The sequence below is a fragment of the Balaenoptera musculus genome, chromosome 9, assembly GCF_009873245.2.
Source record: "Balaenoptera musculus isolate JJ_BM4_2016_0621 chromosome 9, mBalMus1.pri.v3, whole genome shotgun sequence".
Lineage (NCBI taxonomy): Eukaryota > Metazoa > Chordata > Mammalia > Artiodactyla > Balaenopteridae > Balaenoptera > Balaenoptera musculus.
Genome location: NC_045793.1, coordinates 380,717 through 406,310, shown reverse-complemented (window position 1 = coordinate 406,310; position 25,594 = coordinate 380,717). Strand labels below are relative to the sequence as shown.

General features: G+C 45.6%; 1 protein-coding gene across 7 annotated transcripts in view; it reads right to left on the bottom strand.

Annotated features, from left to right (window-relative positions):
- Positions 1-684: 684 nt before the first annotated feature.
- Positions 685-25,594, bottom strand: part of ESYT2 (extended synaptotagmin 2) — a 75,467-nt gene continuing 50,557 nt past the window's right edge. For 2 of the 7 annotated variants that reach the window (XM_036864094.1, XM_036864099.1), the window contains exons 11-22: positions 25,034-25,082; positions 23,860-23,949; positions 23,341-23,436; positions 18,353-18,415; positions 13,029-13,103; positions 11,477-11,563; positions 9,699-9,848; positions 8,081-8,469; positions 6,831-6,929; positions 5,348-5,479; positions 4,274-4,379; positions 685-3,772 (exon numbers count right to left, since the gene is read on the bottom strand). In XM_036864094.1, the coding sequence (XP_036719989.1) occupies positions 3,611-3,772; positions 4,274-4,379; positions 5,348-5,479; positions 6,831-6,929; positions 8,081-8,469; positions 9,699-9,848; positions 11,477-11,563; positions 13,029-13,103; positions 18,353-18,415; positions 23,341-23,436; positions 23,860-23,949; positions 25,034-25,082 (1,498 nt within the window). In that variant the 3' untranslated portion in view covers positions 685-3,610. Of the gene's footprint in view, positions 3,773-3,860; positions 3,911-4,273; positions 4,380-5,347; positions 5,517-6,830; positions 6,930-8,080; positions 8,470-9,698; positions 9,849-11,476; positions 11,564-13,028; positions 13,104-18,352; positions 18,416-23,340; positions 23,437-23,859; positions 23,950-25,033; positions 25,083-25,594 lie in introns of those variants that run through there. The other 5 variants (XM_036864096.1, XM_036864097.1, XM_036864098.1 and 2 more) reach the window with 5 other exon arrangements.

Here is a 25,594-nt window from a genome sequence, read left to right as displayed (position 1 = left end):
TTCTCTTTAGCCGGAACTAAGAACTATCAATAGGTGTCTACCTTTCCTTAAATGGAAACTTGTTAGGACAAATTAATGTTATTTAAGGTCTGCCAGGTTTATTCACCCTTTACTCAACTGATATTTATTCACCAACTGTGTGCTAGGAACAGTGATAAACAAGTGGAAAAGGCTTAAATAACACGCACATAACCTCTGCTTTGGACACGTACGGTCCAGGCGGGAAATGGTTTTAAATAAAGCTGAACTGGGATTAGGCTACTGTGACGGTGCTGAGTGAGCTGACTAACAGCGAGGCTGACGCCAGACTCTCGAGACACGCCTCAGTCACCCCGACCATCAGCAGGGGATGTCGACAGCAGTGGCACCCCTAGGGGTTCCCCTCCGCTTGTTCAAACCAGAGCCTCTTCATTTACTTCTCAGGGCTCTGGTTTTAAAGACTGTTTTTTCTACTCATGATTACCTTTCAGAAGAGCTGTTTTCAAAACTCAGAGTCTGAGGTAGGCAGAGAATAGTCAAGTTAAGATGGAAACAAAAGGAGTAGTATCAGTGCTCTGAGGTAGTTCTTTTGAAAATGAAAGAATTCACAACTGGCAACTATAAATACTAGACTGTAACCACTTTTCAAATTATCTGGTTCCACACTAAAAAGTTTACTCCAAAAGACGAAGAACAAATCACAAGTGAACTAACAGAAAAGTTTTATTGAATAAACACATGCACTGTCATGTAAAATTAGTTGAGCGGAAAGGGCATTCTACAATAAACCCTCTGCTGTGTTCCATCCACAGCGGGCCGTCCAGCTAGACTGGAATTAAAGCAACAACCACAATATAAACACACACGCTGACTGCATTTGGCTTCAGTGCTTGACAAAGGAGGGCCGACCTCTGGATGAGGAATAACTGTGGCGAACTCAGCTGCAAGGCTCCTTGTGTTTTAACCTGAAGCAAGGCCTCACACTTCCTACTTTAAGGCACAGGATAAGCAACAAAGTAACAATTCAAATTAACCAACACTAATTTCCCCTCCATTGGTTTGGCTCAAGGTAGAAAAGCTAAAGTTCCCTTTTCCCAGATGAATCAATTATTCAGAACCACCGGCGATGAAAGTTTTGAGAACAGAGTGTCCATCGCCAGGATCCTGGAGCCCGGCCGGGGGTCTGGCCTGATACTGATTCTCAGCTGCCCGACTGGACACAAGAGGTTCCCAAAACACCCATCGGCCATCAGGACAGAATCCTGCCTGGGAGGTATTTCAGTGACCTTAGATCGCCCCTTTCCTTTCGAAGAGAATGGCGCTGGCTGCTGGGTCTGTGTCCAGCCCGCCCGTCCACACAGAGGGTGGGCATCATGCTGCTAACTGGCTTCGTTTGGGTCTTGTACCTTTCACGGCATTTATTTTGCCTAATTGCTTAACTAAAGTATTCCATCGTGTAAAATACACGCTGAATAGGTGAACCACGTGGCTACAAAACCCAAATGCTGGGGATGTTGGTAGAAATCACTGGTATGCTACATTTCAGTGAGTGTTTCTCCTGTCTTGGAAATTATGCCAGGAGCCAGGGGTCCCCAGCCCCCGGGAGGAGGACCGGAACCGGGCCGCACAGCAGGAGGTGAGCGGCGGGCAAGCGAGCGAAGCTTCCCCTGCCGCTCCCCATAGCTCCCCACTGCTGGCGTCACCGCCTGAGCCATCTTCCCCCACGCCACCCCCTGTCTTCCACGAAACTGGGCCCTGGGGCCAAAAAGGCTGGGGACCACTGCCAGAAGCCCTGAAACAACCTTTTTTTTTGGCTGCACCACATGGCTTGTGGGATCTTAGTTCCCTGGCCAGGGATCAAACCCAGGCCCCTGGCAGTGAGAGCGTCGAGTCCTAACCACTGGACCACCAGGGAATTCCCACAACAAACCTAATTTTTAAAAAATCTCCAAAGATCTAATACCACGGGCAGGCAACTAGATTTAGATTTAGGAATTACCTGTCTTCCTCACGCTGCTAAAATACCAGATTTAGGTGTTTCCCGAGCACACACCCCTGAGTGTCACCACGTTCCTCACGCCCTCTGCGCTGACGGAGGAGATGGTCTCTGCTGGGGCTTCGGAGAAGCTTCATGACCCAGGAAGCTGCGAGAGCACCGGGTCTGCACAACTGCGTGAGACGTACTGCAAGGCTACAGGCCCCATCACACGCACACCCAGGGTTCAAAGTGTACGGTGGACACAACTGAAACCCGCCAGAGGGCAGGAGCAGCGGTGGCGTCCACACAGGCACTTGGGCAGGCCGGTCACGCCCAGGAGTCCATGGCGGGGCCCTAGTGAGGTCTCTGACTCAATCTCACAGCTCTGTTTTCCCCAGGATTACGGCATAACTGTGGGGTGCCCCCGTGGCTCAGGAAGTCATTTGCATCACACGCCTTAGAATCCTTAAAGCTCCTTCTGCACACGTGCACCCTGTGTTCGGGGCACGCACAGCTACCGCACAGCTATGCAGCCTCACCTCCTAAGAGGCTTGGGGCCTTTAAGTATCTAAAACATGCTTTTTGTAATCTAAGAAGAAAAATATTCCCAAATAAAAGCTGTATAACAATATCCCAACACTGAGGTCAGTCGTGGTATAAAGTGAGGAAACCCAGCAAGGGGTTCTTTACAACCAGCAGCCGCTGTGCCGGAACCCCGGGGCCGTGGCGGTGGCTGGCGCCGGCTCAGGGGCTCTGTCCTCTGTGTGCGTCACGCTGACGATCACGGGCCGGCGTCGGCTTCCTAGCTACTCACCGCGACCTACCTCACAGCCTCTACGGGGACAACATGAGTTTGCCTTTCTTTTCGGGCTGAAAAAAACACTGTAAATTTCACAACAGACTAACTGCTAACATTTAAAATCCGTCTGTATTACATTTCAGGAAAAGTATGATTATGTATCTGCACTATTTCATGAATAAGTTACAACAAGCAACTAGAAATAAACTTAAGACATTCCATTTTATGTAAGAAATTTCAGATTAGTGCACTATGATTTATGAACCATGACAACTCTCTTCATATTTTATATAACTCAGTTATATGACATTTTTCCTTATAAGCACTTCAACTGACTTCTCAATAATATATCTTCATATTTATGAAAGTGTAAATACTTTGAATACATTCTTTCATCATTCATAATGGGCAGAAATATACTAATATTTACTAATCTTTCAGCTTTTCTTTTTAAAAAGAAACACCACAAAATAGGTCACTGAGAGCTTTTCCCTGCAGAGACAAAAACTGTTATTTGTCATAAGAATTTAATAAGTTTTAGAAGAAAAAAATATATATATTTCCTTGATCCATTTTCTTCTGAATTCAAACCAGCATGTAGAGATTATAAAAAATAGTCTATTTACACAGCATAGTGCACCTCAGTGATATACAAAACAAAGCCATAAAAAAGCACAACCGTACATCGGCTTCCTAGGAGAGACAACTGACATACAGCTTTACGCACACAACGGTTGACCACTATCCTACGCACGCCGAAAAAACTGGTCAAATACTAGAGGAAATTAACCATACAAAACTTAATGCTAATAATGGCCAAATACGCCTAAAACGTCAATGTTTTTATAAAACCACTAAGGGACAAGTAACCAAGTACATGAAATTATAAAAAGAGCATGGGTGCGTCTGTGTGGGCTGCGTGTCGGCACGGGGCTGGCAGATACAGCGGGGGCTCCTCGGCCAGCGCAGCCTACGTCACCACGTGGGGCCTCGTCCCATCCTCCGTGAGGTCGTACCTGAGACACAGGAAGACACGCGGTCACAGGGGAAGCGCTCCTGAATGGACGCACGGGGCTCTGCGTCTGTCTGTTGGGGGACACTCACCACTGGGTCCAGCCTTTGGCGAGTTCTTCAGATGCCAGACCGACCAGGACCTGTGGTGAGAAAAGGCCTGCAACAGTGGGTTTCAGGCCTCTCACCACCGCTTCCGATCTTCTCTGGCAACACACTCTCCCTCATTTTCAGCCTCTCACTGTTCAACTTTTCTACCCTTATGATCCACCCATGACCTATACGGTCAATTATACCCAAGAGGCCCTTCCTGTATCCAACAGTCTTGACAGTAAGTTATCACAAAGTACCAGGGGAGATAATTCACATCGATACTGGCTCACAAACTGGCTCACAGCAGCTTAGCTGACGTGGATTATCCACGTACATAAATCTAAGTCTAAAAAGAGTACTCTGGGTTAAGTGTTTAATTTTTACAAAGCGTAGTATTTTTTTTTCGAACTTACTTTGCCGAGAAGCCCTTTGTCTTTGGACAGGAAGCCACCGCTGTTCTTCACAGCCACGTCCAAGGTTCTCCTCTGCACGTCCGGCAACGAGACACTGAAATCAAAGCTGAAGTGGAAAAAAGAGAATCATCCTTAAATTTCTCCATAGTTTTGCTCTGTTTTACTGTAACTAAAAAATGACATTGCTGCTTATGAGACCATTCCAAATGTGATGTTCATTTTTTATTATAAAACTGATCTCTCCTGCTAGACGTTTGGACCTGGCCCTTCAGGAAGACTCAAAGTTTTTTTTTTCCATTATTTTCCAAACGTAAGAGGAGACTGGAATCCTAAACATGCGAAAGGCTGACCCTATGGCTCCCCCGCGTGGACACGACGCCTGACTCCCGGTGTGAAACGTGGGCCGTGGTGTGCGACACACTGGGGAGCCCAGGCCAGTCCGCTCCCCCAAAGAGAGCGAGCTCCAAGCCTGCAAGTGAACAGAAGTGGGGTGTCCGAGAAGCAGCCTCACAGAGGAGGGGATCTGCAGGCGCCTTCTGGCGGCTGAAGCCGGATGCTGCAGGACAAAAGCCTCCAGAAGCGAAGCTGGCAAAGCAGAGGACAAGGTCGGAGGCCTCGTGGGGACGTGGGGACACGTGGACGTGGCCGGCCTTCCCAAGAGCGGGCAGCCTGAACCCCAGGTTTGAAGGAACTCTTAGAGGCTGCGGCTGAGCCAGACACCCACACCAGGACCGGGTGCCTGCCCAGCGGTTTCTCATCTCCGTGTAAATAAAGTCACTGGTGAGAAACCATGATTAAGTGACTAGTAACTGAGTTAATGGATGTCAACACCATTCGACCTACTATTTCCCCACATGTGCACAGGCCAAGGCTGGTGGAGTGTGGCCTGAGGATTCACGATGTGATGCTCAAATGCCTATTTATTTATTTATGTTAACAAGTTCACGACCGCTCTTCGGGAGGCGTTTTTCACTCATGCTCTCACTGGTGTAAATGCCTCAGTCATTCCAAGGCACCACCAGGCCTTCCTTGAGTGGTGAACACAACTGTCTACCCCACTGAGTGGACGCGTACCTCTGATCAAACACGGGGTTCAGCGTTTTCTTTGACACGTGTGTTTTTCTCCTTCCTGACCTCCTCTTGTCTGGTAACAAGTACAGGCGGACGTAGGGATCAGAGCCGTCTTCGGAGAAGGCAATGAGATTTCTTGTAACACAGACCAGAGAATGCTCGGTATTAGAATCTAGTAAAATGACAAGGAGCACCGCACTGGAACTTACTACCTGGTTTTACTTGTATCCCGTGACTGCCTTCTTCCCACGCGCACTTCGTCCAGCGGCTCTGCAGCGGTGGTCTCTGCCCCGTTTCCTGCGCCCAGGGTTTGGGGGATGTTCTGACCCACATAGAATCACCTTTCCACACTGCTTCACTGTCCCCTCCCAGTGAGGGGATGCGGTCAGCCTCGCGGGAGACCCCTCCCCGGGTCCTGCTCAGGCCACGGACCCCACCCTCTGCCCTTCGTCCACCTGAACGCTTCACAGACGCAGGCCCACCTCCTTCACGCAGCTTCACGCTGCTCTTGTCCTCGGACAACTGGGCCAAACACGCTAGTATTTAATTGCAGCCGACCCTTGAACCACGTGGAGGTTAAGGGCTCCAACCCTCCGTGTACGTGGCTCCGCCTCCGTGGAGTCAACCAACTGCAAATCGTGTAGGGCGGTGGCATTTACTACCAAAAAGCTCCCCGTGTGGGTGGAGCCACGCCGCTCAAACCCGCGCTGCTCAAGGGTCAGCTGTCCCTGCAACCACTTCCAACTGTTCCCTTGTTGATGGACCGAAAGCCCACGAGGGAGAGTCCGCTGAATCAGACTGCTGCTCCGGAATCTCGCATAGTAATTATCTCGGCAGCAGGAACATAGAAGGTGCTCAATAAATAGGTAGTGAAGCGAACTCGACATTTATATAATCATGATTCTAAATGTTACTAATTTTACTTTCCTGTTTCCACACCTTTTTATAACATCCACGTATTTACATCACAGCTACTAGTGAGACAGTCAAGTCACATAAAGGAAAATAACCAGCTCCACACCATCATCATTCATCAAACACAAACTGAAGCAACACCGTCATCTCACGTGACGTTCACTGAATCGGTACAAACCGTCCTGCCTGTGGGGACAAGAGCTCGTCTGCTCTTCCCGAACAACTACAGCTATTCCTGTCACTATCCCACAGACTTGCCTGGATTCTCTGAATTGTTATAAATCTACTCCTGGAAACTGAATCCCCAAAAGACACTTCAATAAAAGAAAACTATGTTCATTATCATGTTCTAAACGTTCAGCCATAGGGAATGTTTTATAAACTACAATATGGCAGTTTAAGGGAGTGTTACAAAGCAACCAAAACGGTTACTAACAGAAAATGTTATGAAACAAGGTTAAGAACCTGAAAACCAGGATTACAGTATCTAATTGCAGTATCGCCTACTTGCTCTGGTCTGTAAATGAAACAAACTGCTGCCCGTGACGCGAGCGCCGAGAGCCCGGCTCACCTGCAGGAGTGCACGACCACCACCAGCTTGTTCCTCTGCGAGCTGTGCCGGACGGTTAGCTGGATCTGCCCCAGCGGGGACTGTCCCAGGGTCGTCCCGCTGGGGAAACAAAGCGGAGAGTGAGAGCACTCCTCAGACAGCACAGAGGCTGTGAGCACATTCATTCACTCAGACAAGAGGGAAGGGAAGTACCCACAAACGTGAACCCAGTCTGAACTTCTGGGTATAAACGGACCAGCTGGATTCATATTTCATCCGAGGGTTCAATATAACCCAACTACTAAAAACTATGGCCCAAAGTGAAAACAAGACACAAGCGTCTCCTTACAAACATCAACTCTTCAGTGTTTCTGAAGCTATGTCTACCCCAGAACTGCCCAAATCTGCGCTCCTTTCTCAGAGCCCCTTGCTGTGCACCTCACGGGTCGTCTGATGAGGTCACACCCCCTCCCCTCCATCCCTCTCAGGCTGAGGCACCAGCTCCAGGACAACCAATGACGGCTCTGACTCAGCTCCGAGATCTTCTCGGTTTCTCCCCAAATTTAGCTCCTGAGAAAAACTGGTTTCTTATTTAAAATTCTATTTCTTTCTAGAGCAAGGGAGAGAGAGGGACTGCTTCCTTTCTCCCAAAATCGCAGCCACGAGCAGAGCTGCTCTGCACATGGGTTACGGCCGCCTGCCCCGGCTGAGCCCCGGGCCACAGGCTCCACACCTTGGCCTCTGCTCCGTGCTCAGCACACCGCAGGGCAGCAAAGAGGAGACCGCCCAAAGGGCAACCCACTCCCTCTGCTGAGAGGAAAAGGCTCACATCGGAAGCTTGGAGTAACTGCAGACTCTGTCCTTATCTAAGGAAACCACGGACACGCCCATGACTCACGGGGCATAAGTGAGAAATCCACACAAACATCCACAGACAGACAAACCCGTTGGGCGGTGAAACGGGTGGGGGCCAAGCATGAAAGAGCAGGGCCTGTTCTCATGCGACAAACATGTCCAGCTTCCGCCAAGCCTTTCCGTGTCAGGCCAGCTTTAGACTCTGCCTTCCTGGTCTGAGGATCACTCCACTGTTCCTAAGCTTTAAATAAGCCAAATACTAGGCCCTGGGAAATGACAGGTCTACTCTGAAAGCCAAAGGCTCGGTGAGAGAAAGGGCCACACTGCCTGAACACTGTTTGGCTTAGGACGGCGTTCCCTCCCCGCAGCCCGCGGGCCAAGCGCCGATCCACCCAGAGCAAGGGGCGCCCAGTTACTTCTCCAGTTGCCGCAGCCTCTGTCGCAGCTCCTGCGTGGCCACGGGCAGCGAGATGTCCGAGGCGATGCTCGGGGTGGGCTCCTTGGCGGGGGCGCGGCTGGGGGAGCCGGTGCTGCCGGCCTGGAGGCTGGAGGGGCTCCTGCCCAGGTCCCGCGGCCCCTGTGGGCTGGCCTCTGCACGCTGGGCTCCCTCTTCCACACCTGGCTTATTATCGCAGCCCCCGATGACCGGCGTGGACGGGGCTGTGCAGCTGTCACCAGTGCCTGGCGATGCAGACATACGAGATCTGACGGATATTTTTCTCCCTTCCTTGGAAACAGAGGGTCGCTTTACCTGAGCTGCATGCTGGTGGTCTGGAGACCTTTCTTGCTTTTCAAGGTGGAGTACCTAGAGGTGAGAATAGATACAAAATTAAAACGGGCGACCCTGGTAACAGCCTCATACACGAACAGCTTTAGAGATACTCATTTGCAAACGTTTCTTTAAAGCTTGGCACAAAACATGAAAAACAATCTAGCCTCTCTGTTCAGCTATCCTACCATATTACAGAAAGTGTAGAAAAAGGCACATGCGGGTAACCGCCACAGCACCGCGTGGTGCAAGCCTCACTTCTGTGCATCTGTCTCCGGCCTCCTCCTGGCCACTCTTCTGCACAGTGGTGACAGCTTGACAGTGGCAGAGCCCGAGCCACAAACCCCACCCTACACCGACCCCTATCCTACCGTCTCCACCAGCGACCGGGGAAGGGTGAGGCTGCCGGACCCCTAGGGTTGACATGGGAGCAACACCTCCCCGCTTTGCTTCCTTTCACATTAGCTCTGAGTGTGCACATGTCCCCGAGCAGTCTACACCCTGCATTGGGGGTCATCCCGACGGCCTGAAGTTTCTTCCCGCTTTTACCAAGTAAAGCTGCAGCCAACACCCCCAGTTCTGTGTTATTACCAGGAGCCAGGTTTCCAGAGAAAGGGCTCTGTGATTTACAACTGAAGACACTGAAGTCCCTTCTGGAAAGGCTGTGACCCGGCACAAGGAGGCTGTTTCCACCACACCTTCCACAGACTAAGTTTGTTTTACTTTAAAAAGAGTTGGTTCTGCATTTTAATTTGCATTTTAAAAATTAGAGAGTTTTAGCATTTTTCTGTATGTTTGCCAGTTTTATTTTCAGCATTTCCTTAGGTACTTACAAATGAATCATCGTCTATTTTGGACAATATTTTTCCTGTAATCTCTACCGTCTTGCAGAGTTTTTTACAATTCTTTTCTGAATGACCTTAGAAAATTTAACATTAGCAGAAAACTTTATTGATCCAGATAGCAATACTTTCTGGACAAAAGGATTAAAAAAAAAAAAAAAAAAAGGCTGGTGGGATTCATGTGAAAGCCCAAGGAACAGTTCCGGGCCTGCTCAAGCAACCTGGAAACACCACTGCTGTCGGTGCCGGAGTCCCAGCCCTGGTCATCTCTCCCCTGAGCTACACAGCCAGCAGCAACGTGCAAACTCACACTCCCCGTAAAGCACCTTCCTGTCACCCCCGCCCGGCGTCCAGCACCGGGAGCGCCATGAGCCCGCCCACCCAGGACCCTTCCCCCCAGCCAGGCTCTGGAGACGGCAGTACCCTGAGGGCGAGCTTCATCTTCAGCGAGCTGTTGGGACCTGAGTTACTGAGCTGGAAGCGCCGGTTCAGGGTCATGTCCTCGCAGGCGAGCAGCTGGCTGAGAGGGATCCTCAGGTTCCCCAGGCAACACTGGTGCTGCTCGTCCTTCACCTGCCAAACACGACGGAGCGCTCAACGCTGGGGATGGAGACGGAACACGCAGGGAGGCCCAGAACCCCGTCTTCGGCCACCTCCTTCTACGTCCTGTCGCCATGCACAACGCAGTAGGAAACCCCCTCAGGGAGACTCAAAACATTGCAACAAGTGATGCTACAGCGTAGCCATGTCACAGGGCCTGTCATCTCCCAATCACATAGTCACAATGAGCACGAAAAAGAGAAAACCCCGTTCGAGGAATCCATTACAAGGACCCTGAGCCGAGTGGCAGCAGTCCACACGAATCTGAAGATTAGAAGGAAATGTCCTCAGTCCTGTGAAAACGGTGACAATACACATGCCTAGCGGTGCGCCAAGTTCCAGTGGTGACACTTGTTCATGGAGAAGACCCATTTCTAAGCTTCTTTTAAGACTTCTACTCAAAATGTACAATATCTGCTTTAACTGCATGACAATTTCTGGCTCCTGAATAATAACCTTCAGCTTTGCCTCTGCAACAGGAATTACTCCTGTTAGGTTGCTGCGATACAGGTAGTTTAAGCAAAAGGAGTAAGAACTTTGGTGGTTTCATAGGCTCTACAGCAATGATCAAATAAGTTAACTACACGTGAAAACCGAAAAGCCTGATTGCTTATTTTTTAAACTGTAATCACAAAAGCATTTTTTAATGAAATAACTAAGTTTACAGAACGTTAAAAATTATTTTTTTAAATCCAAGGTCCAGTTACTATAGATTATTTTAAGAGTAGTGCAAAAATTCTTTGTTTTAAAGGTTATCCTATCTTATTCTTTTTTTAAAATTGAAGTACAGTTTACAATATTATATTAGTTTCAGGTATATAAAAGTGATTCATTAACTTCATAGACTGTACTGCATTTAAAGTTATTACAAAATAATGGCTCTAGTTCTCTGTGCTGCACAATACACCTTTATTGCTTACTTATGATACAAAAATTCTTAAAATTTTAGCAAATTAAATTGAACACATAAAAAGGATACTACATCACAAGTGGGGTTATGCCCAAATAAAGGTTTGTTTGCAGTTTTCTCATGTTAAATCTTGAAAACCAGTAAATGTTTGCAAGATTTAAGATTTAAAAGTCAACACTGCATTTCACCATATTTACAAACTTAAAAAGGAAAATCACGTGATCATCTCAATACTTATAGAAAAGTCTCTGACAATATTCAACACCCATTCATGACAAAAACACTCAGCAAACCGGCAGGAGGAGTAGAAGGAAGTGAAACACAAAGGCTTTGCCCTAAGGATCTGGAAGGAGGCAAAGGTGTCCACTGACGCCGAGGCCGGCTGGCAGTGAGGAAGGAACAGGAAGGGAAGTGTCATTACGAGCAGTACCCTAAGGTATCCACACGGAAGCGACTAGAATAAGCACGTCCAGCAGGGCTGACAGTGGTGCCAACATGTGAACACCAACACCCACTGCACCTCTGGACGCCAGTAACAGTCAGTCAAAAGTTGAAAATTAAACACTGACCGCCTCCCACCCGACACTTAGGGCATGAACACATCTGGTGGGCCCACGATGGCGGTTCTCCCTGTGTTGACTATGTGACGCAGAGGTACAAACACAACCACGTAAACATGCAAATCACTTACCTCCACCTCGAGCTCCTGGCGCTTGGGATTGTGAATGAAGAAAGTGAAGTTTTCCTCCCACACAGGTTCATTGGTTTTGTACCGAATCTGAAAGAAATACCCAAAATCAGCTCTGGGATATTTTCTGTGGAAAAGCACTACCACACTGTGTTTATCGAGTATTGCACTTGGAAGCTAAGGATGACACCCATCCTCTGGGCTGTCCTATCACGAGTTAACTGTGGAAGGTCCGGAGTGTGTCAGCGGATGACCTGCCAGCAGCCCCCAGCCCGGGTCCGGCCCCCATGACAATGCGCCATCCGCATGTGTGGCCCTCACTCCACAACCTCCCCAGGCTGGCGGAGTGCTGCACATCAGGAAGTTTCTTAGATTAATGGATAGCAGTTAAAAAAAGGGAGGGGGCTTCCCTGGTGGCGCAGTGGTTGAGAATCTGCCTGCCAATGCAGGGGACACGGGTTCGAGCCCTGGTCTGGGAAGATCCCACATGCCGCGGAGCAACTGGGCCCGTGAGCCACAACTACTGAGCCTGCACGTCTGGAGCCTGTGCTCCGCAACGGGAGAGGCCGCGATAGTGAGAGGCCCGCGCACTGCGATGAAGAGTGGCCCCCGCTTGCCACAACTAGAGAAAGCCCTCGCACAGAAATGAAGACCCAACACAGCCATAAAAATAAATAGATAAATAAATAAATAAATAAATAAATGGGAGGAATTCCTGAAATGTTTCCTGAAAGTAGCACATATTACAGCAACAGCAATGCCCTCTCTCAATTTTTGAATAGAATCATATTTGTTGAATAAGTCCCCTACATATGCACCTTCAAGCTGTGACCTTTCAAAGACGCGAATGTGTATCCGGTTCCAGAGGAACCAGAACCTGTGCCATCAACGTCAGGCGTGAGTGAAACTGCAGCCTGCCCTCTGGCTCCTACTGTCGACAACCCCTCCTCTCCCTCCTCCAGTCGGTAACTCCTCTTGCCTGTTCACTCGATGCCAGCCCCGGAGGCCAGCTGTTGGACTGTACTGCTGTACTTTTCAAGGTACTGTACTGTAAGATTAAAAATGTTTTATTTTTTGTGTTTGTTTTTTATGTATTATTTGTGTGAAAAGTATTATAAACCTATTACAGTACAGTACTATATAGCTGATTGTGTTAGTGGGGTACCCTACGCTAACTCTGTGGGACTTAACAAATTGGACTTACAAACTCACTCTCAGGAAGAAACTCGTTTGCATGTAGGTGACTTACTGTGCACCGCTGGTTGTCTTTTAAACAAAATATTAATAGGACATTCAAAGGAAACTTAGAATCTGTCCCATGTCATCTACCCATGAAATCAAGCAAAAGCATAATTAACATATTCATGTCACTTTTTAATGTGACTTTTAAATGAATATATTTGATACCAAATTAAGTAGCTGGTTATCAAACAACTGATTTGAGAAAACAAAAGAAAGACTCATAAATCAATGGTCTGGATGCCTGCACCACCCGCAACTGGTGACAGTGACAGCACAGTCACAGGGAGCCCCAGCCAGACTGTCGGCGCCTTACCTTGCTCTCCTGGGCCTTGTGACCAACTGACATTTGGACAAGAGGATTTGGGTTGCTGTATATTTTCTTCCCTGACTATCCAAAAACAAAAAACAGATAAAAATCAATAAACACATCTTGAAATGGGGATTACTAAAAATGGAATTATTGGCTTATATTAACAGTCACTTCTATTTACTTCTGATACCTCAGTTACAGGGAGTATCTAGGCACAATTTAACTGGAAAACAATTAATTGCTAACACACCCCAAAGCCATAATTGTATCTACATAAAATAAATCAAGAAAACTTGTATTTGCAAACAATTTTAAAACGTTAAGGTCTTTTACTTTTTAAAGCAAGCAACTTTGGAAAAACGGAATCTTCCAAAAATCTTTAATGTTAATTCCAGCTCTCAAAACTTATTTTACTAGGGTAACAAAATGAATAAAGTGCAACAAATGGAAACAGAAAAGCAAAGGAAGGACAAACGTGAGAGTGTGTGATTCAGAACAGTCTTCTGGTTGGAATCGTAAAAATAATAAAGCGTCAGAGGCACATTTTTACGTTTTTAATTTATTATCTTCTGTTCAAACATGTAGCTATCAGATTATCGAACCTTGCTTACCAGCTGCTAAGTAATTTTGACTGGAAGAATAAACGTCAATCTAAATCGCATTTAAGCAGATACAAATGCAATGAGAAAAATTCAGGAATAAGAAAAAATGGTAAGAAGCATACACAGACAGCTGATAGAATACATAGTAAAATGCAACATATATGGGACATGAGGTTTATTTATAACTTAGCCCCACAAGAAGATGCTGTTAAATATTTGTGTTAGTGGAATTTAATTAGAAGGTCACAAAATGTTTTTAAGTTAAATAATTTTAGAGTCAATCCTCAACACTGCAACAATGACAGAGGCGTAAAATTCATGATTATTGGAATAAAATATCACTAGCCCAAACCTACTGCGATAATCTAGTTTCTGGTTCATCTTTTTGATGTGAATGAATTCTGCAAAATGAAATAAACACTGTTAAAAAAAAAATCCAAGGCTACAGACTACCGTGGGAGGATACTAATTTCCCCCCTAAATCCATTTCTCCTTCTTCCCTTAACACGAGAGTCCTAGAGTCATAGCTGAGCACACATCCTCTGTGACACAGATTCTATTTCCGAATCTCCCTTGTAGTCAGGTGTGGCCCTGTAACAGTCTGGGGAGCTCTGGCCTTTGCTGTGCCCCTCTTCTGGCTGGAGGCATTGAACACCGCAAAGCCACAGGCCAGAATTCTGCGACATTCAAGGGAAATAAACTTCTGTCTTTACTTAAGCTACTGCTACTCTAGAGTCTTTGATACAGAAGCTGAGTTTAACTAATACACTTACTTAATCTCTGAAAAAGTAGCCATTCATTCCTAGAGATTTACTGTAGCTCATCAGTTTCAATATACCCTCGCCCAGCTTTTAAACTTTCTAACATCTCTGAAAACAAAATGAAACTTACAATTGATGACTTTAAGCGCCTGTTTTTGGGCAGATTAGAGTGGTAGTTATCACTGCCTTCATCAATTTATTTTGCTTGTATTTTGCTTTTGTGTGTGCATGTGACATGATAAAAATCTATGTTTATCCTAAGTCTAAAAATTCTTTCAGTAAGTATAAAATAAACACTATCAAACCTTAACTGGCACCTTACTTTCTTTCTTAGCAGTACATAAAATAATGGTGTACAGTCGTCCCTCAGCATCTGTGGGAGGTTGGTTCCAAGACCCCCCAGGATACCAAAATCCGAGGATGCTCAAATCCCATCTATAAAATGACCTGGTGTTATCCTCCGTATAATTTAACTCATCTCCAGATTACATGTAATACCTGATAAAGTGTAAATGCTATGTAAATAGTTGTAAACACAATGTAATGCTGCTGTTTGGAACTTTCTGTAGATTTTTTCAGGATATTTTCGATCCTCGGTTGGTTGAACCCGTGGATGCGAAACCCGCATCCTAAAATGGATGATGTTTTGGATTCTATGAAATAAGGTTAAATCAGTGACTAAGTTTTCTATCAGGACGCAATATTCAAAATGCATCAGCACAAGTAAGACACACACGGTATAATGAAAATATAAGCGTTTAAGTCAGACTGTGTTGAATTTAAATCTTAGCTTTTTACCACTTGATTACTGAGATCTACGTATTTATTTGAACCTCAGTTTTCGTATCTATAAAATGGGCATAATGCCATTTCCAGAACTCAGCTGTCAGGCTTAAATAATACAATAGCAATTAAAAACACACATATTATGCTCGCTACACTGGGCACGTTTACACGCATGTACTTGTTAATGTACTCAGCACTCCCACACGGAGGAGAGTACCACTACCGCTCTGAGTAACAAGCCAGGGAGGACTGAGTAGCCTGCTGCAGGTCCCACTGACGAGCAGTTGTGCTGGGATTAAAGCCCAGACAGTCTACCTAACTGGAGAGCCTTCATTCTAACCATCACGCTCTGCGGGTTAATAATCTTCAGTTATCAAAGAAATGGTGAGCGAACACTATGGCTATGATTCCTCCCAGTGTTCTGGTGAGGATCAGGTATTTCTTCTCTTTTTTTTTTTTAAACATCATTATTGGAGTATAATTGTTGTACAGTGGTGTGTTAGTTACTGCTTTACAACAAAATGAATCAGCTATACATATACATATATCCCCATATCTCCTCCCTCTTGTGTCTCCCTCCCACCCTCCCTATCCCACCCCTCTAGGTGGTCACAAAGCACCAAGCTGATCTCCCTGTGCTATGCGGCTGCTTCCCACTAGCTATCTGTTTTACATTTGGTAGTGTATATAAGTCCATGCCACTCTCTCACTTCGTCCCAGCTTACCCTTCCCCCTCCCCGTGTCCTCAGGCCCATTCTCTACAGCTGTGTCTTTATTCCTGTCCTGCCCCTAGGTTCTTCAGAAATTTTTTTTTTAGATTCCATATATACGTGTTAGCATACGGTATTTATTTTTCTCTTTCTGACTTAACTTCACTCTGTATGACAGTCCCTAGGTCCATCCACCTCACTACAAACAACTCAATTTCGTTTCTTTTTATGGCTGAGTAATATTCCATTGTATATATGTGCCACATCTTCTTTATCCATTCATCTGTCAATGGACACTTAGGTTGCTTCCATGACCTGGCTATTGTAAACAGTGCTGCAATGAACACTGTGGTACATGACTCTTGTTGAATTATGGTTTTCTCAGGGTATATGCCCAGTAGTGGGATTGCTGGGTCGTATGGTAGTTCTATTTTTAGTTTTTTAAGGAATCTCTGTACTGTTCTCCATAGTGGCTGTATCAATTTACATTCCCACCAACAGTGCAAGAGGGTTCCCTTTTCTCCACACCCTCTCCAGCATTTATTGCTTGTAGATTTTTTTTTTTTTTTTTTAAAGGACTAACACGGCTGGTTATTCAAGTCCCTTATTTATTTATTTATTTATTTATTTACTTATGGCTGTGTTGGGTCTTCGTTTCTGTGCAAGGGCTTTCTCTGGTTGTGGCAAGCGGGGGCCACTCTTCATCACGGTGCGCGGGCCTCTCACTATCGCGGCCTCTCTTGTCGCGGAGCACAGGCTCCAGACGCGCAGGCTCAGTAATTGTAGCTCACGGGCTTAGTTGCTCCGTGGCATGTGGGATCCTCCCAGACCAGGGCTCGAACCCGTGTCCCCTGCATTAGCAGGCAGATTCTCAACCACTGCGCCACCAGGGAAGCCCGCTTGTAGATTTTTTGATGATGGCCATTCTGACTGGTGTGAGGTGATACCTCATTGTAGTTGTGATTTGCATTTCTCTAATGATTAGTGTTGTTGAGCATCCTTTCATGTGTTTGTTGGCAATCTGTATGTCTTCTTTGGAGAAATGTCTATTTAAGGTCTTCTGCCCATTTTTGGATTGAGTTGTTTTTTTGATATTGAGCTGCATGAGCTGCTTGTAAATTTTGCAGATTAATCCTTTGTCAGTTGCTTCATTTGCAAATATTTTCTCCCATTCTGAGGGTTGTCTTTTCATCTTGTTTATGGCTTCCTTTGCTGTGCAAAAGCTTTTAAGTTTCATTAGGTCCCATTTGTTTATTTTTGTTTTTATTTCCATTTCTCTAGGAGGTGGGTCAAAAAGGATCTTGCTGTGATTTATGTCATAGGGTGTTCTGCCTATGTTTTCCTCTAAGAGTTTTTTAGTGTCTGGCCTTACATTTAGGTCTTTAATACATTTTGGGTTTATTTTTGTGTATGGTGTTAGGGAGTGTTCTAATTTCATTCTTTTACATGCAGCTGGTCCAGGTTTCCCAGCACCACTTATTGAAGAGGCTGTCTTTTCTCCACTGTATATTCTTCCCTCCTTTATCAAAACTAAGGTGACCATATATGTGCATGGGTTTATCTCTGGGCTTTCTATCCGAACAGGTATTTCGACTACTCTGCTAACTAACTAGTACTCCAAAGGAGTAGTCCACCTCACCTCCTCAGTGTGGGGTGGGGTTAAGGGCTTACTAAATACTGCATCAAAGCAGAATGCTAGTCTTCCTCACTTTTGAATTTTAACTTATTCTTCTGGATGAAACTGATTAAAAACGATTCCTGATTCCTTTGGATAGAATTTTCTTAAAGCAACTACATTTAACCCCTCACCCCCCAAAATATTTAAGTCTAAAATGCTCAAAGAAATTAGAAAAACATAATAAAACATTTGTAAGTCATAGAAAACCTTTAACAATTTAGCCAGAAAATACATGCTCATGTCGTTTTCGGGAGTGGAGCTTAGTTTTCAATATACCTCATTTAATGAGATTTAAAGCTTCTTAAAAGATCTGTCACCCAAACTAGCAGCACCAAAAGCCACGAGGTCACTGACTCAAGAGACAGCCCTGACTCAGCGTATTGGAAGAGGTGATTTTTTTTTAATGGAAAGTCACAGTGCATCGGGCATACGTTTTAATCATAATCTAAAAACTGGTTAAGATTTTAAACAGAACTTCTATTTCACCATTTTCACAAATTCAAATCCAATTAAAGTACAGATGATTTAAAACCACCTTAGATACTGCTGCCTAAGGCCAACAGGACAAAAGTCTAATTTACCATATTGGCATTTTGTAAAATTTATCGTCAAAATCGACTTAAATTCTTCTAACTACTAATTCTTTGACAACAAAAGTAGGCTCTCCACAACTAAACAAGTACTTACTCTATTACTTTGGGAAGAATTTGTCAGTAAACCGATAAAGGTTAGAGCATCATCTCTTTCAATATGTTTTAATTAACTCTCAAAGGGAAAACTGTTAGTTTACCTTTAAAGCTTTCTGAATTGCAGCCTTCTTGAAGACATCAGGGTTAAATTCTAATGGGTTACTCTTTCAAGTCAGAAGAAAATGAATACACCAAGGGTTAATAAAACATGCAATGAGGAGTTTATGTTAAGGTTAATGACATGAAAATTTACGAAAACAACAAAAAATCTTTAAACAAAAACCACCAAGAATTACACAAAGAAACAGTATAAATCATTTGTAAAAGTATTCTTTATGCCCAAGACTTTATCTTAGACTAAAACTTTATAAATATCAAAACATATTTCCTTACCCTCTATGATTACTGTTCTTTTACTCCCCCACCCCTCTTGTCTTTGGGACTTGAAAAATCCAAGAGTGAAACTTGAGGAAAGGGTTCTATTTACTATCCTTTGCTTGAACAAACCCCTAGAATATCAACCATAATTAACCTGAAGGTTTTATCTAAAGTACAAATGAATGGGCCACAGATGCCCCAACTGCTCTCTAACCAAATCATATCCTGTAACACCAAATGCTACTTTTCCTCCTTCTGAACTTTACCTTCTCGTGGAAAACCACAGTAGAGACGGGACCTGATCTATTTCGTCCCCCCTTCTTTTCCAAGCACAAAATGCAGAGGCTGATTAAATCACCTCAAAAGTTCCTCCTTGCTTTAAAATTCTGTTATTACAGGTTTTATGTCCTACTTTTATTGATTTTCAAAAACTCATTACTTTCTTGCCCTCAAAAGGGCAAGACTGAGTTGTTTTGCAAGATCCTTTGAGGATTAACATTTAAGATGAAAAACTTGATCACTTTATCAAGTGATCACTTGATCACTTTAGTTGTAATTAACTTCAAATTGAATTCTATTCTTTATGAAGCAGCCTGAAACACCAGCCCCAGCAGATGCCCCTAGAGGGTGGGGCCGGGCCGGGCTGGGAACTGCTGCCCTGAGCTGTGAGCAGGGACAACCTGTGGGTATCAAGGAACCTCTCCTGTAGCTAACTTTGCATGGATGTGACCTGTACTGTGCACATGTTATTCAAAGCGCATCAAGTGAAGTGAAACAAAGAGAGAGGCCATGGCGGGTATTAGGGGTGCAAGAGGGGCCTGCGAGGGCGGGCGTGGGAAGCCGCACCGGCCTGAGGCGAGGCAGATAAGGCTGCTCAGGTGCGCTCAGCGAGGGCCCAGCGTGGGGCCTCCGGACGTCACCGCACCGTCCGCTCGGGGGCTGTGCTCCGTAAGCGGGGGCAGTAACAGTTACCTGCACTTTTTTAAACTGAGAGCTAAAATCACTTTCACAGAGCACCGAGAAGCATCACACCCAAGGGTCTCCATGTTATACAACCAACACTTTTATGTATAAAGTGGACACTAGTGCAAACACCACTCCCCTCAGATAAACTCCATACACAGCATTATGAACTTACAAACTTAATGAAGTGATAACAAGTTCACTTTAGACAAGGATGGACCAGACAGGAGGGTGGAAAATGTGGGCTCTGGGTCACATAGCTGTGTTCAGATCCCGGCTCTGCGGCTTCCTAGTGGCGACCCTGGGTCTCTCATCTCAGCGCCTCATCTGAGAAAAGGTCCTGCCAGCCTGAGACTCAATGAGCTGTGCACGCAGAGCCCTTGGAAAGTACTTGGGAAATGCATGTGGTCAGGGAGGCCTCAGTCTGAAGCTGGCCTCCCGGGGTCAGAAATCACCCTCTCGTTCCTCTGGCCAAAAGGAGGAGGCCCGAGTGCTAAGGCCACAGGATAAAGAGGCCGTTCCCAACGTGGGAGAAAGTCCTGCTGTGCTGAGGCTCCCAGACGGGACCACCGGTGGAAATGCACTGGTGAGGCTGCACATGAAGAGGGCTCTGAGCAGCAGAAGGTAGGAGAGCGACGGGCTGGCCGCAGCCCAAACCCTCTCCTGGACACAGCCACAGGCTCGGCCCTCAGGGACAGCTGACAACTGATCTCACTTCCCACTGCCAATCAAAGGGGAGAAAAGTGATCAGTCTATTCGAATTTATTTTGTAGGACATTCTGTTGATTCCTGTACCTGAATCATCAAGCAGAGCATGTGGTTTTGGTAATGTGGGAGGAAAGTTAGCTTGGATAACCCAGACACGTCTTAGCTAAATATTACAAAGCAAGTTAAAAAATCCTGACACAAGTTCAGAAATATTTCCTTTAAAAGAAGCAGTTACAGAAAACAGTAACTCATGCAGCTGAGCAAGACTGTCATTGACAGCAGCTTACAACACAGATTTCCACTAGGAAACACCTGGAAGTGACAGGAAACAGCTGCTGATACGCATGACTGCCCTCCTTCTGACCTCCCAGCAGGTGGGCAGGGGATGCGAGGAGACCCAACAGCAGCTCACCCACTCTTCAGCGGCTTGACTGTCCTCATCTATAAAATGGGTCAAAATGCCTATTCTTTCAGTTTTGCTCTCCCCCTTCTTTTTTATTTTTTAAATAAGAATAAACTGAGAATGCATGCGGAAATAGAAATAACAAATTAAAATGAAACAAATGAACTTTAAGAATCTCACTAGTTATTGAATTAAATCAATAATTAGTTTCTAGACTAATGACTAAGCCATTGGTGGCTTTCTCTGACCCCAAAGCAAGTGAAAATAACTGCTAAAAGGACCAAGAACAGTGCCAGGGATCAAGGCACCAGAGCAAGGCCACAGGGAAACATGTGAGATGAAGATCAGCTTCCCAGATAAAGGTAGAAATGCTCAATTATCCACCCCAGGAAATTCTTTAAGTTCCTTAAAAGAAGTGAATCATAAACTCAACATGTTTTTTCACCCTAGGAGCTCTGGTTAAATGGGGAGGGAGAAGGCGCGTTTTCAGGGCAGCAGTGAGTTTCTGCCTTCACTGACTGTCCCCAAGGCTACGGGGGACTTCAGGGAAAGCCAAGCTCTGACACTTCTGTGTTTGGTCAGGAGGAGAAAGTAGATTTAAGGAAGTTTTTTGAAAGCTTGCCAAGAAATATTTACATCTCACATTGAGATGAACCATAAGAAAATCCATTTTAATCATTATGGCTTCACTACTTTTTCCTCAGATGATTTTTTTTTTTAAATTTTTTAAGGGCCAGAAGCAGCGTCAGAGCCCAAGGCTCCTCCATGGCTCATGGGGTTTGTCCACCTCGGTATCAGATGCAGTCACCAACATTAGTTACAGCAGTGTTACGTTTCACAAAACAAGCACGAAAGAAGCATGCCCAGGAACTGCAATCATGCAAGAAGCTGGAAAGGCGTGCACGTCATCCCACCGCTGAGCAGGTGGCACTGAAGCTCCAGTGCACGCTCTAGCAGCCTCCACCAAACAGAAGGAAGGAAGAACACTGAGAACTCACAAACGGTGCGCTACAGACTGAGGCGGTATTCTCACAAAACACTAGTCCCGACGCTCGCCTCTCTTTTAAGTAGCCACACCCAAAGTTTCCCTCGTAGATACTCTTGGGAAAATGGAAATGGGAGGAGAAAGCAAAGAATGGTGGATTGTGGTCAATGAAGGCACAAAAGCACTAATAACCAGGATGCAACAGGCAGAGTCAAAGAATCACGCAGAAACGCAGGAGACGGCATGCACTCCCATGGAAACAGGCCCAACCGGGCGGCGGTTTTGTAAAGATTCTTTGCCTTTGACGGCCAGAGCATACTTCATGCACAAAGTGCCCTTTTAACAGAAGGTTAGTACAATCACTTTTCTTTCTGTCTGTCTTTTGCTTACATGACGTTATTCAATTTTAATTTAATGTGACAAAACACACAGTTCTAAAGAGAGGCCAATTCCCCACTACTTTCCTCTATATCCTAAAATACACAACAAATTCACTTCCATCAGGCATATATGAAACACTTTAAAACATTATTGTGGTTAAAAGCAAAAAGTTCTACCGTACAAGTAATTCTGCAGAAAGGTTAAACCTTCACTGAAAGAAAGAGTACAATTATATACATTTACACACACAATTGTTACATTTTCCCAAAATGAAAAAAATACATGATCAGATTTTAATCGTTAAAAACTTTAAATAAAACGTACAGATGCCCAAAATACATTGACTTTGCTTGTGAGCAAAGCCCAAGTAATGCACAATTTTAAACCCTTGAGAGGTGCTAAACAGAATTAGGGTGTGCATTTCCCGAGGTAAAGGAACAGCATGGTGCGATCACAGTGAGGTGAGATGCCCAGACATCCACCCGCACCAAGGACACACCCTGAGGGACTGTCTACAGGTGCACTTGGGTGACCTGGAACCAGTATCATTTCAGGAGGAAACACCCTTCATCTGGAGGTAGTTGTCGTTCTTTCAACAAAACTGGCCTCCAACAGTGAAATGGAACAAGAAAGGCCATCTATTGAACAAGTGAATGGGCACTCAAAACGCATTATCAAAACGATAAACACTGACCACGAGCGCACTACCCTCAGGGTGGAGGCGAGCGTCACACCAGGGCCTGACCGACCCTTCTCCACGCTTCTGGTCGTTATCTGTAAGAACTGTTCTCTACGGCTTTTCTGAGCGCGGAACAACTCTGACGCCCATGCGGAGGAGCACCGCTCTGAGCTAGAAGCCGTGTGTGCAGGGGATCACCCGACGCGGCCCCGTCACCCTGCTGTGCTACTTCCAGGATGATGCCAGAGGGATATAATTGTCATCTTTGGGCACTAAATTTTAATAATTAGTGATTCTCTACAGAAAATCTTCTTCTCTAACTACTAGGTGTATTCTTTTCCTATGTATTGGAGATTTCTTCTTAAAACATGTAAGATAATTCTGACCATCCTGGATAAACCAATAAGATGTAAACATAAAATTATACTCATGGAGGAAATGCACACGTATCCCTCTCCACTGCTGCTCTCTTGGACTGGTGTGAAGTGAAAACACAGCAACAAGAATGGGGACATGGCGTGGGCGCGGCTGAACACAGCAGGATCCACTGCCAGGAAACGAGCACCCAGTGGGCTCTCGCGGAGGCACCTACCGGGAGGTTCCTGGCTGAGTCCAAGTACAAGATGAGCAGCGAGGAGGACAGCCCGTCATTGGCTTGATCTTTGTCAGCTCTGATGTCTGTCAGCACCTACAAGGAAAGGAAAAAGCTTCAGCAGGTGGGTTTCCAAGGTTCCTGACTATTTCTTCCTGATTATGTCTATAACCCTCAAGAAAATAAGAAAGGTGGAGAAATAAGCATCTGATATATGCAATACAGAGACAATGAACATAAGATTCTATTCAGATCGATCAAACGAAGCACTCAGGTGACCTGTGGCTCTTCAAATCCCTATACAATAATCAAGCACAAAATTTAAAGATCTCATAAAATAGGTGAGAATGACCTATAAAATTCCATTATCTCTAATTTATCCCTGATGCTACTGTAGCGATTTACAGCACAGGAGTCAAAATTATTGCTGTAATTTTTTTTAAGTGAGCAGCAGCACAGTTTACAGGTACTAATCTTAGCAATCAGGAGTGCAGGCTGTCATGGGACTCCCTCCAGCACCTTCTCGAGGTTTGAAGCATCTGGCATGAGCGTGAGCCACTCCAGTTTCAAGTGCAGCTTTCCTCTGAGGACCTCGTCCAGGGTGAACCACTGCAGAGAAAGCAAGACAGTTCAGCCAAAGTCCTCCTGGATCAGACACGCAAACTGAACAGTCTCCACAAACGCGGAAGGCCTGAGTCCTGCCACCTTTAGCTCCAGACCTGAGAACCAGTTGCTGGCCCCAGACACTGACAGCAGTGGCCGCTCTGCGTGTGTTAACTCACTGACTCCCAATTCCTCCCCCGATTCACACGCAACGACTCAAATGTCTTCTTATACCACCCAACACTGTCAGGCTTTTACGTATGGACTTCCATAGAATTTACAGGCCAAGAGAGAATATAACACTGATCCCAAGTCTGAATTTCAATATCAAACACGTTAACAGGTTTGTTTTTCCTCATCACTATATACTGACAATTAGTATACACTTGTTTCAGCTTAAAAGCCACAAAACAATTAATCGAGGATGGTCCCCAAACACTCAGTGTTAAGAAGAGACTGCCCCGAGTGCAGGGCTTTGTCTGCTCTGCCCGTCACTGCACACGGTACCCGGCACGCAACAACACGATAAACTGCAGATACCTGTTGAGTGTGTGCTGACGTGCACGGGAAGGGAAACATGTTACTTTGAAAGCAGATCTCAGCAGTGATTTGGTTAATTATGCTTTACTTATCCAAATCTTACCCATCTTTTAGAAGCCACCACAAACTTCCTTTTTTATCCTTTTTATTCTGATAGCAATATCTTGCTTGAAGTACGTCTGTTGCTGTCAATTCACACTGTATCTGTGGGTATCTTTCATGGGACAATTTCTCATCAACTGCACTGTGCCAGCTCTGCTGTGAACTCCAACTATCTTTTTAAAATGCCTGTTATTGGGGAGTTTCTCCCAGATTCTGCCCTGACTCCGAAGGAGAGCGTGCCTGCCTGAAACAAAGTTGGTGTGTGTTTGGATCCTCAGGAATTTCGAGTGTCTGGTAGGTGCTGACTTCTTTTCACTTTGCTGTTACTAGAAGGCCTAAGTCCTCAACGTCTGTGAGCGGATGTTAAGTTCTCAGACCATCAGGTGGCGGTGGCAGCAGGTGCTCTGTCAACACTCATGAAATAGAACAATACTCAAAGGAAACTTACTTCATCTAAAAGGCGCTCCTTTTCAACTTCAATAAGATCAATCATAAGACTATAGAAATAACAATACGACAACTTTAGAACATAGAAACACATTTCTTACAACTGAAATAACCTTAAGCATTAGTCTATGAAAAAGTACTCCAGAAATGCAACAAAATGCTAGTTTATCAAGAAAAAGACTTCTTCCAAAAGCTTCCCCAAGCTTCCACCCACGAGAGCGAAGCGAGGTAGGGAAGAGCAGGGAGGTGGGAACACTCAGCGAGGCACAGCTGCGGGCAGAGCCGGGAGGGCTGGTCTTCCCCACACGGAGCTGTCCACTCGCGCCCCAAATGTGCAGGCATATTCCGCCCTGGGTCTGACGCACTCTCCCTGAGCTGCTGCCCACTGCTCCGGCTCAGCCCCCCGTGGGCTCAATTAGGCCTTGACTGCCTTCCCAGCCTCGCTCCTCAGCTCTGGCCAGCGTCTCTGTGGCCGCAGAGGCCTCTGCCTCGTGCTCGGCACACCCCCGACGGCCCGTTCCATTTCCCCCAATAATCCTGCACTGCTGGGAGCATGGAGCCG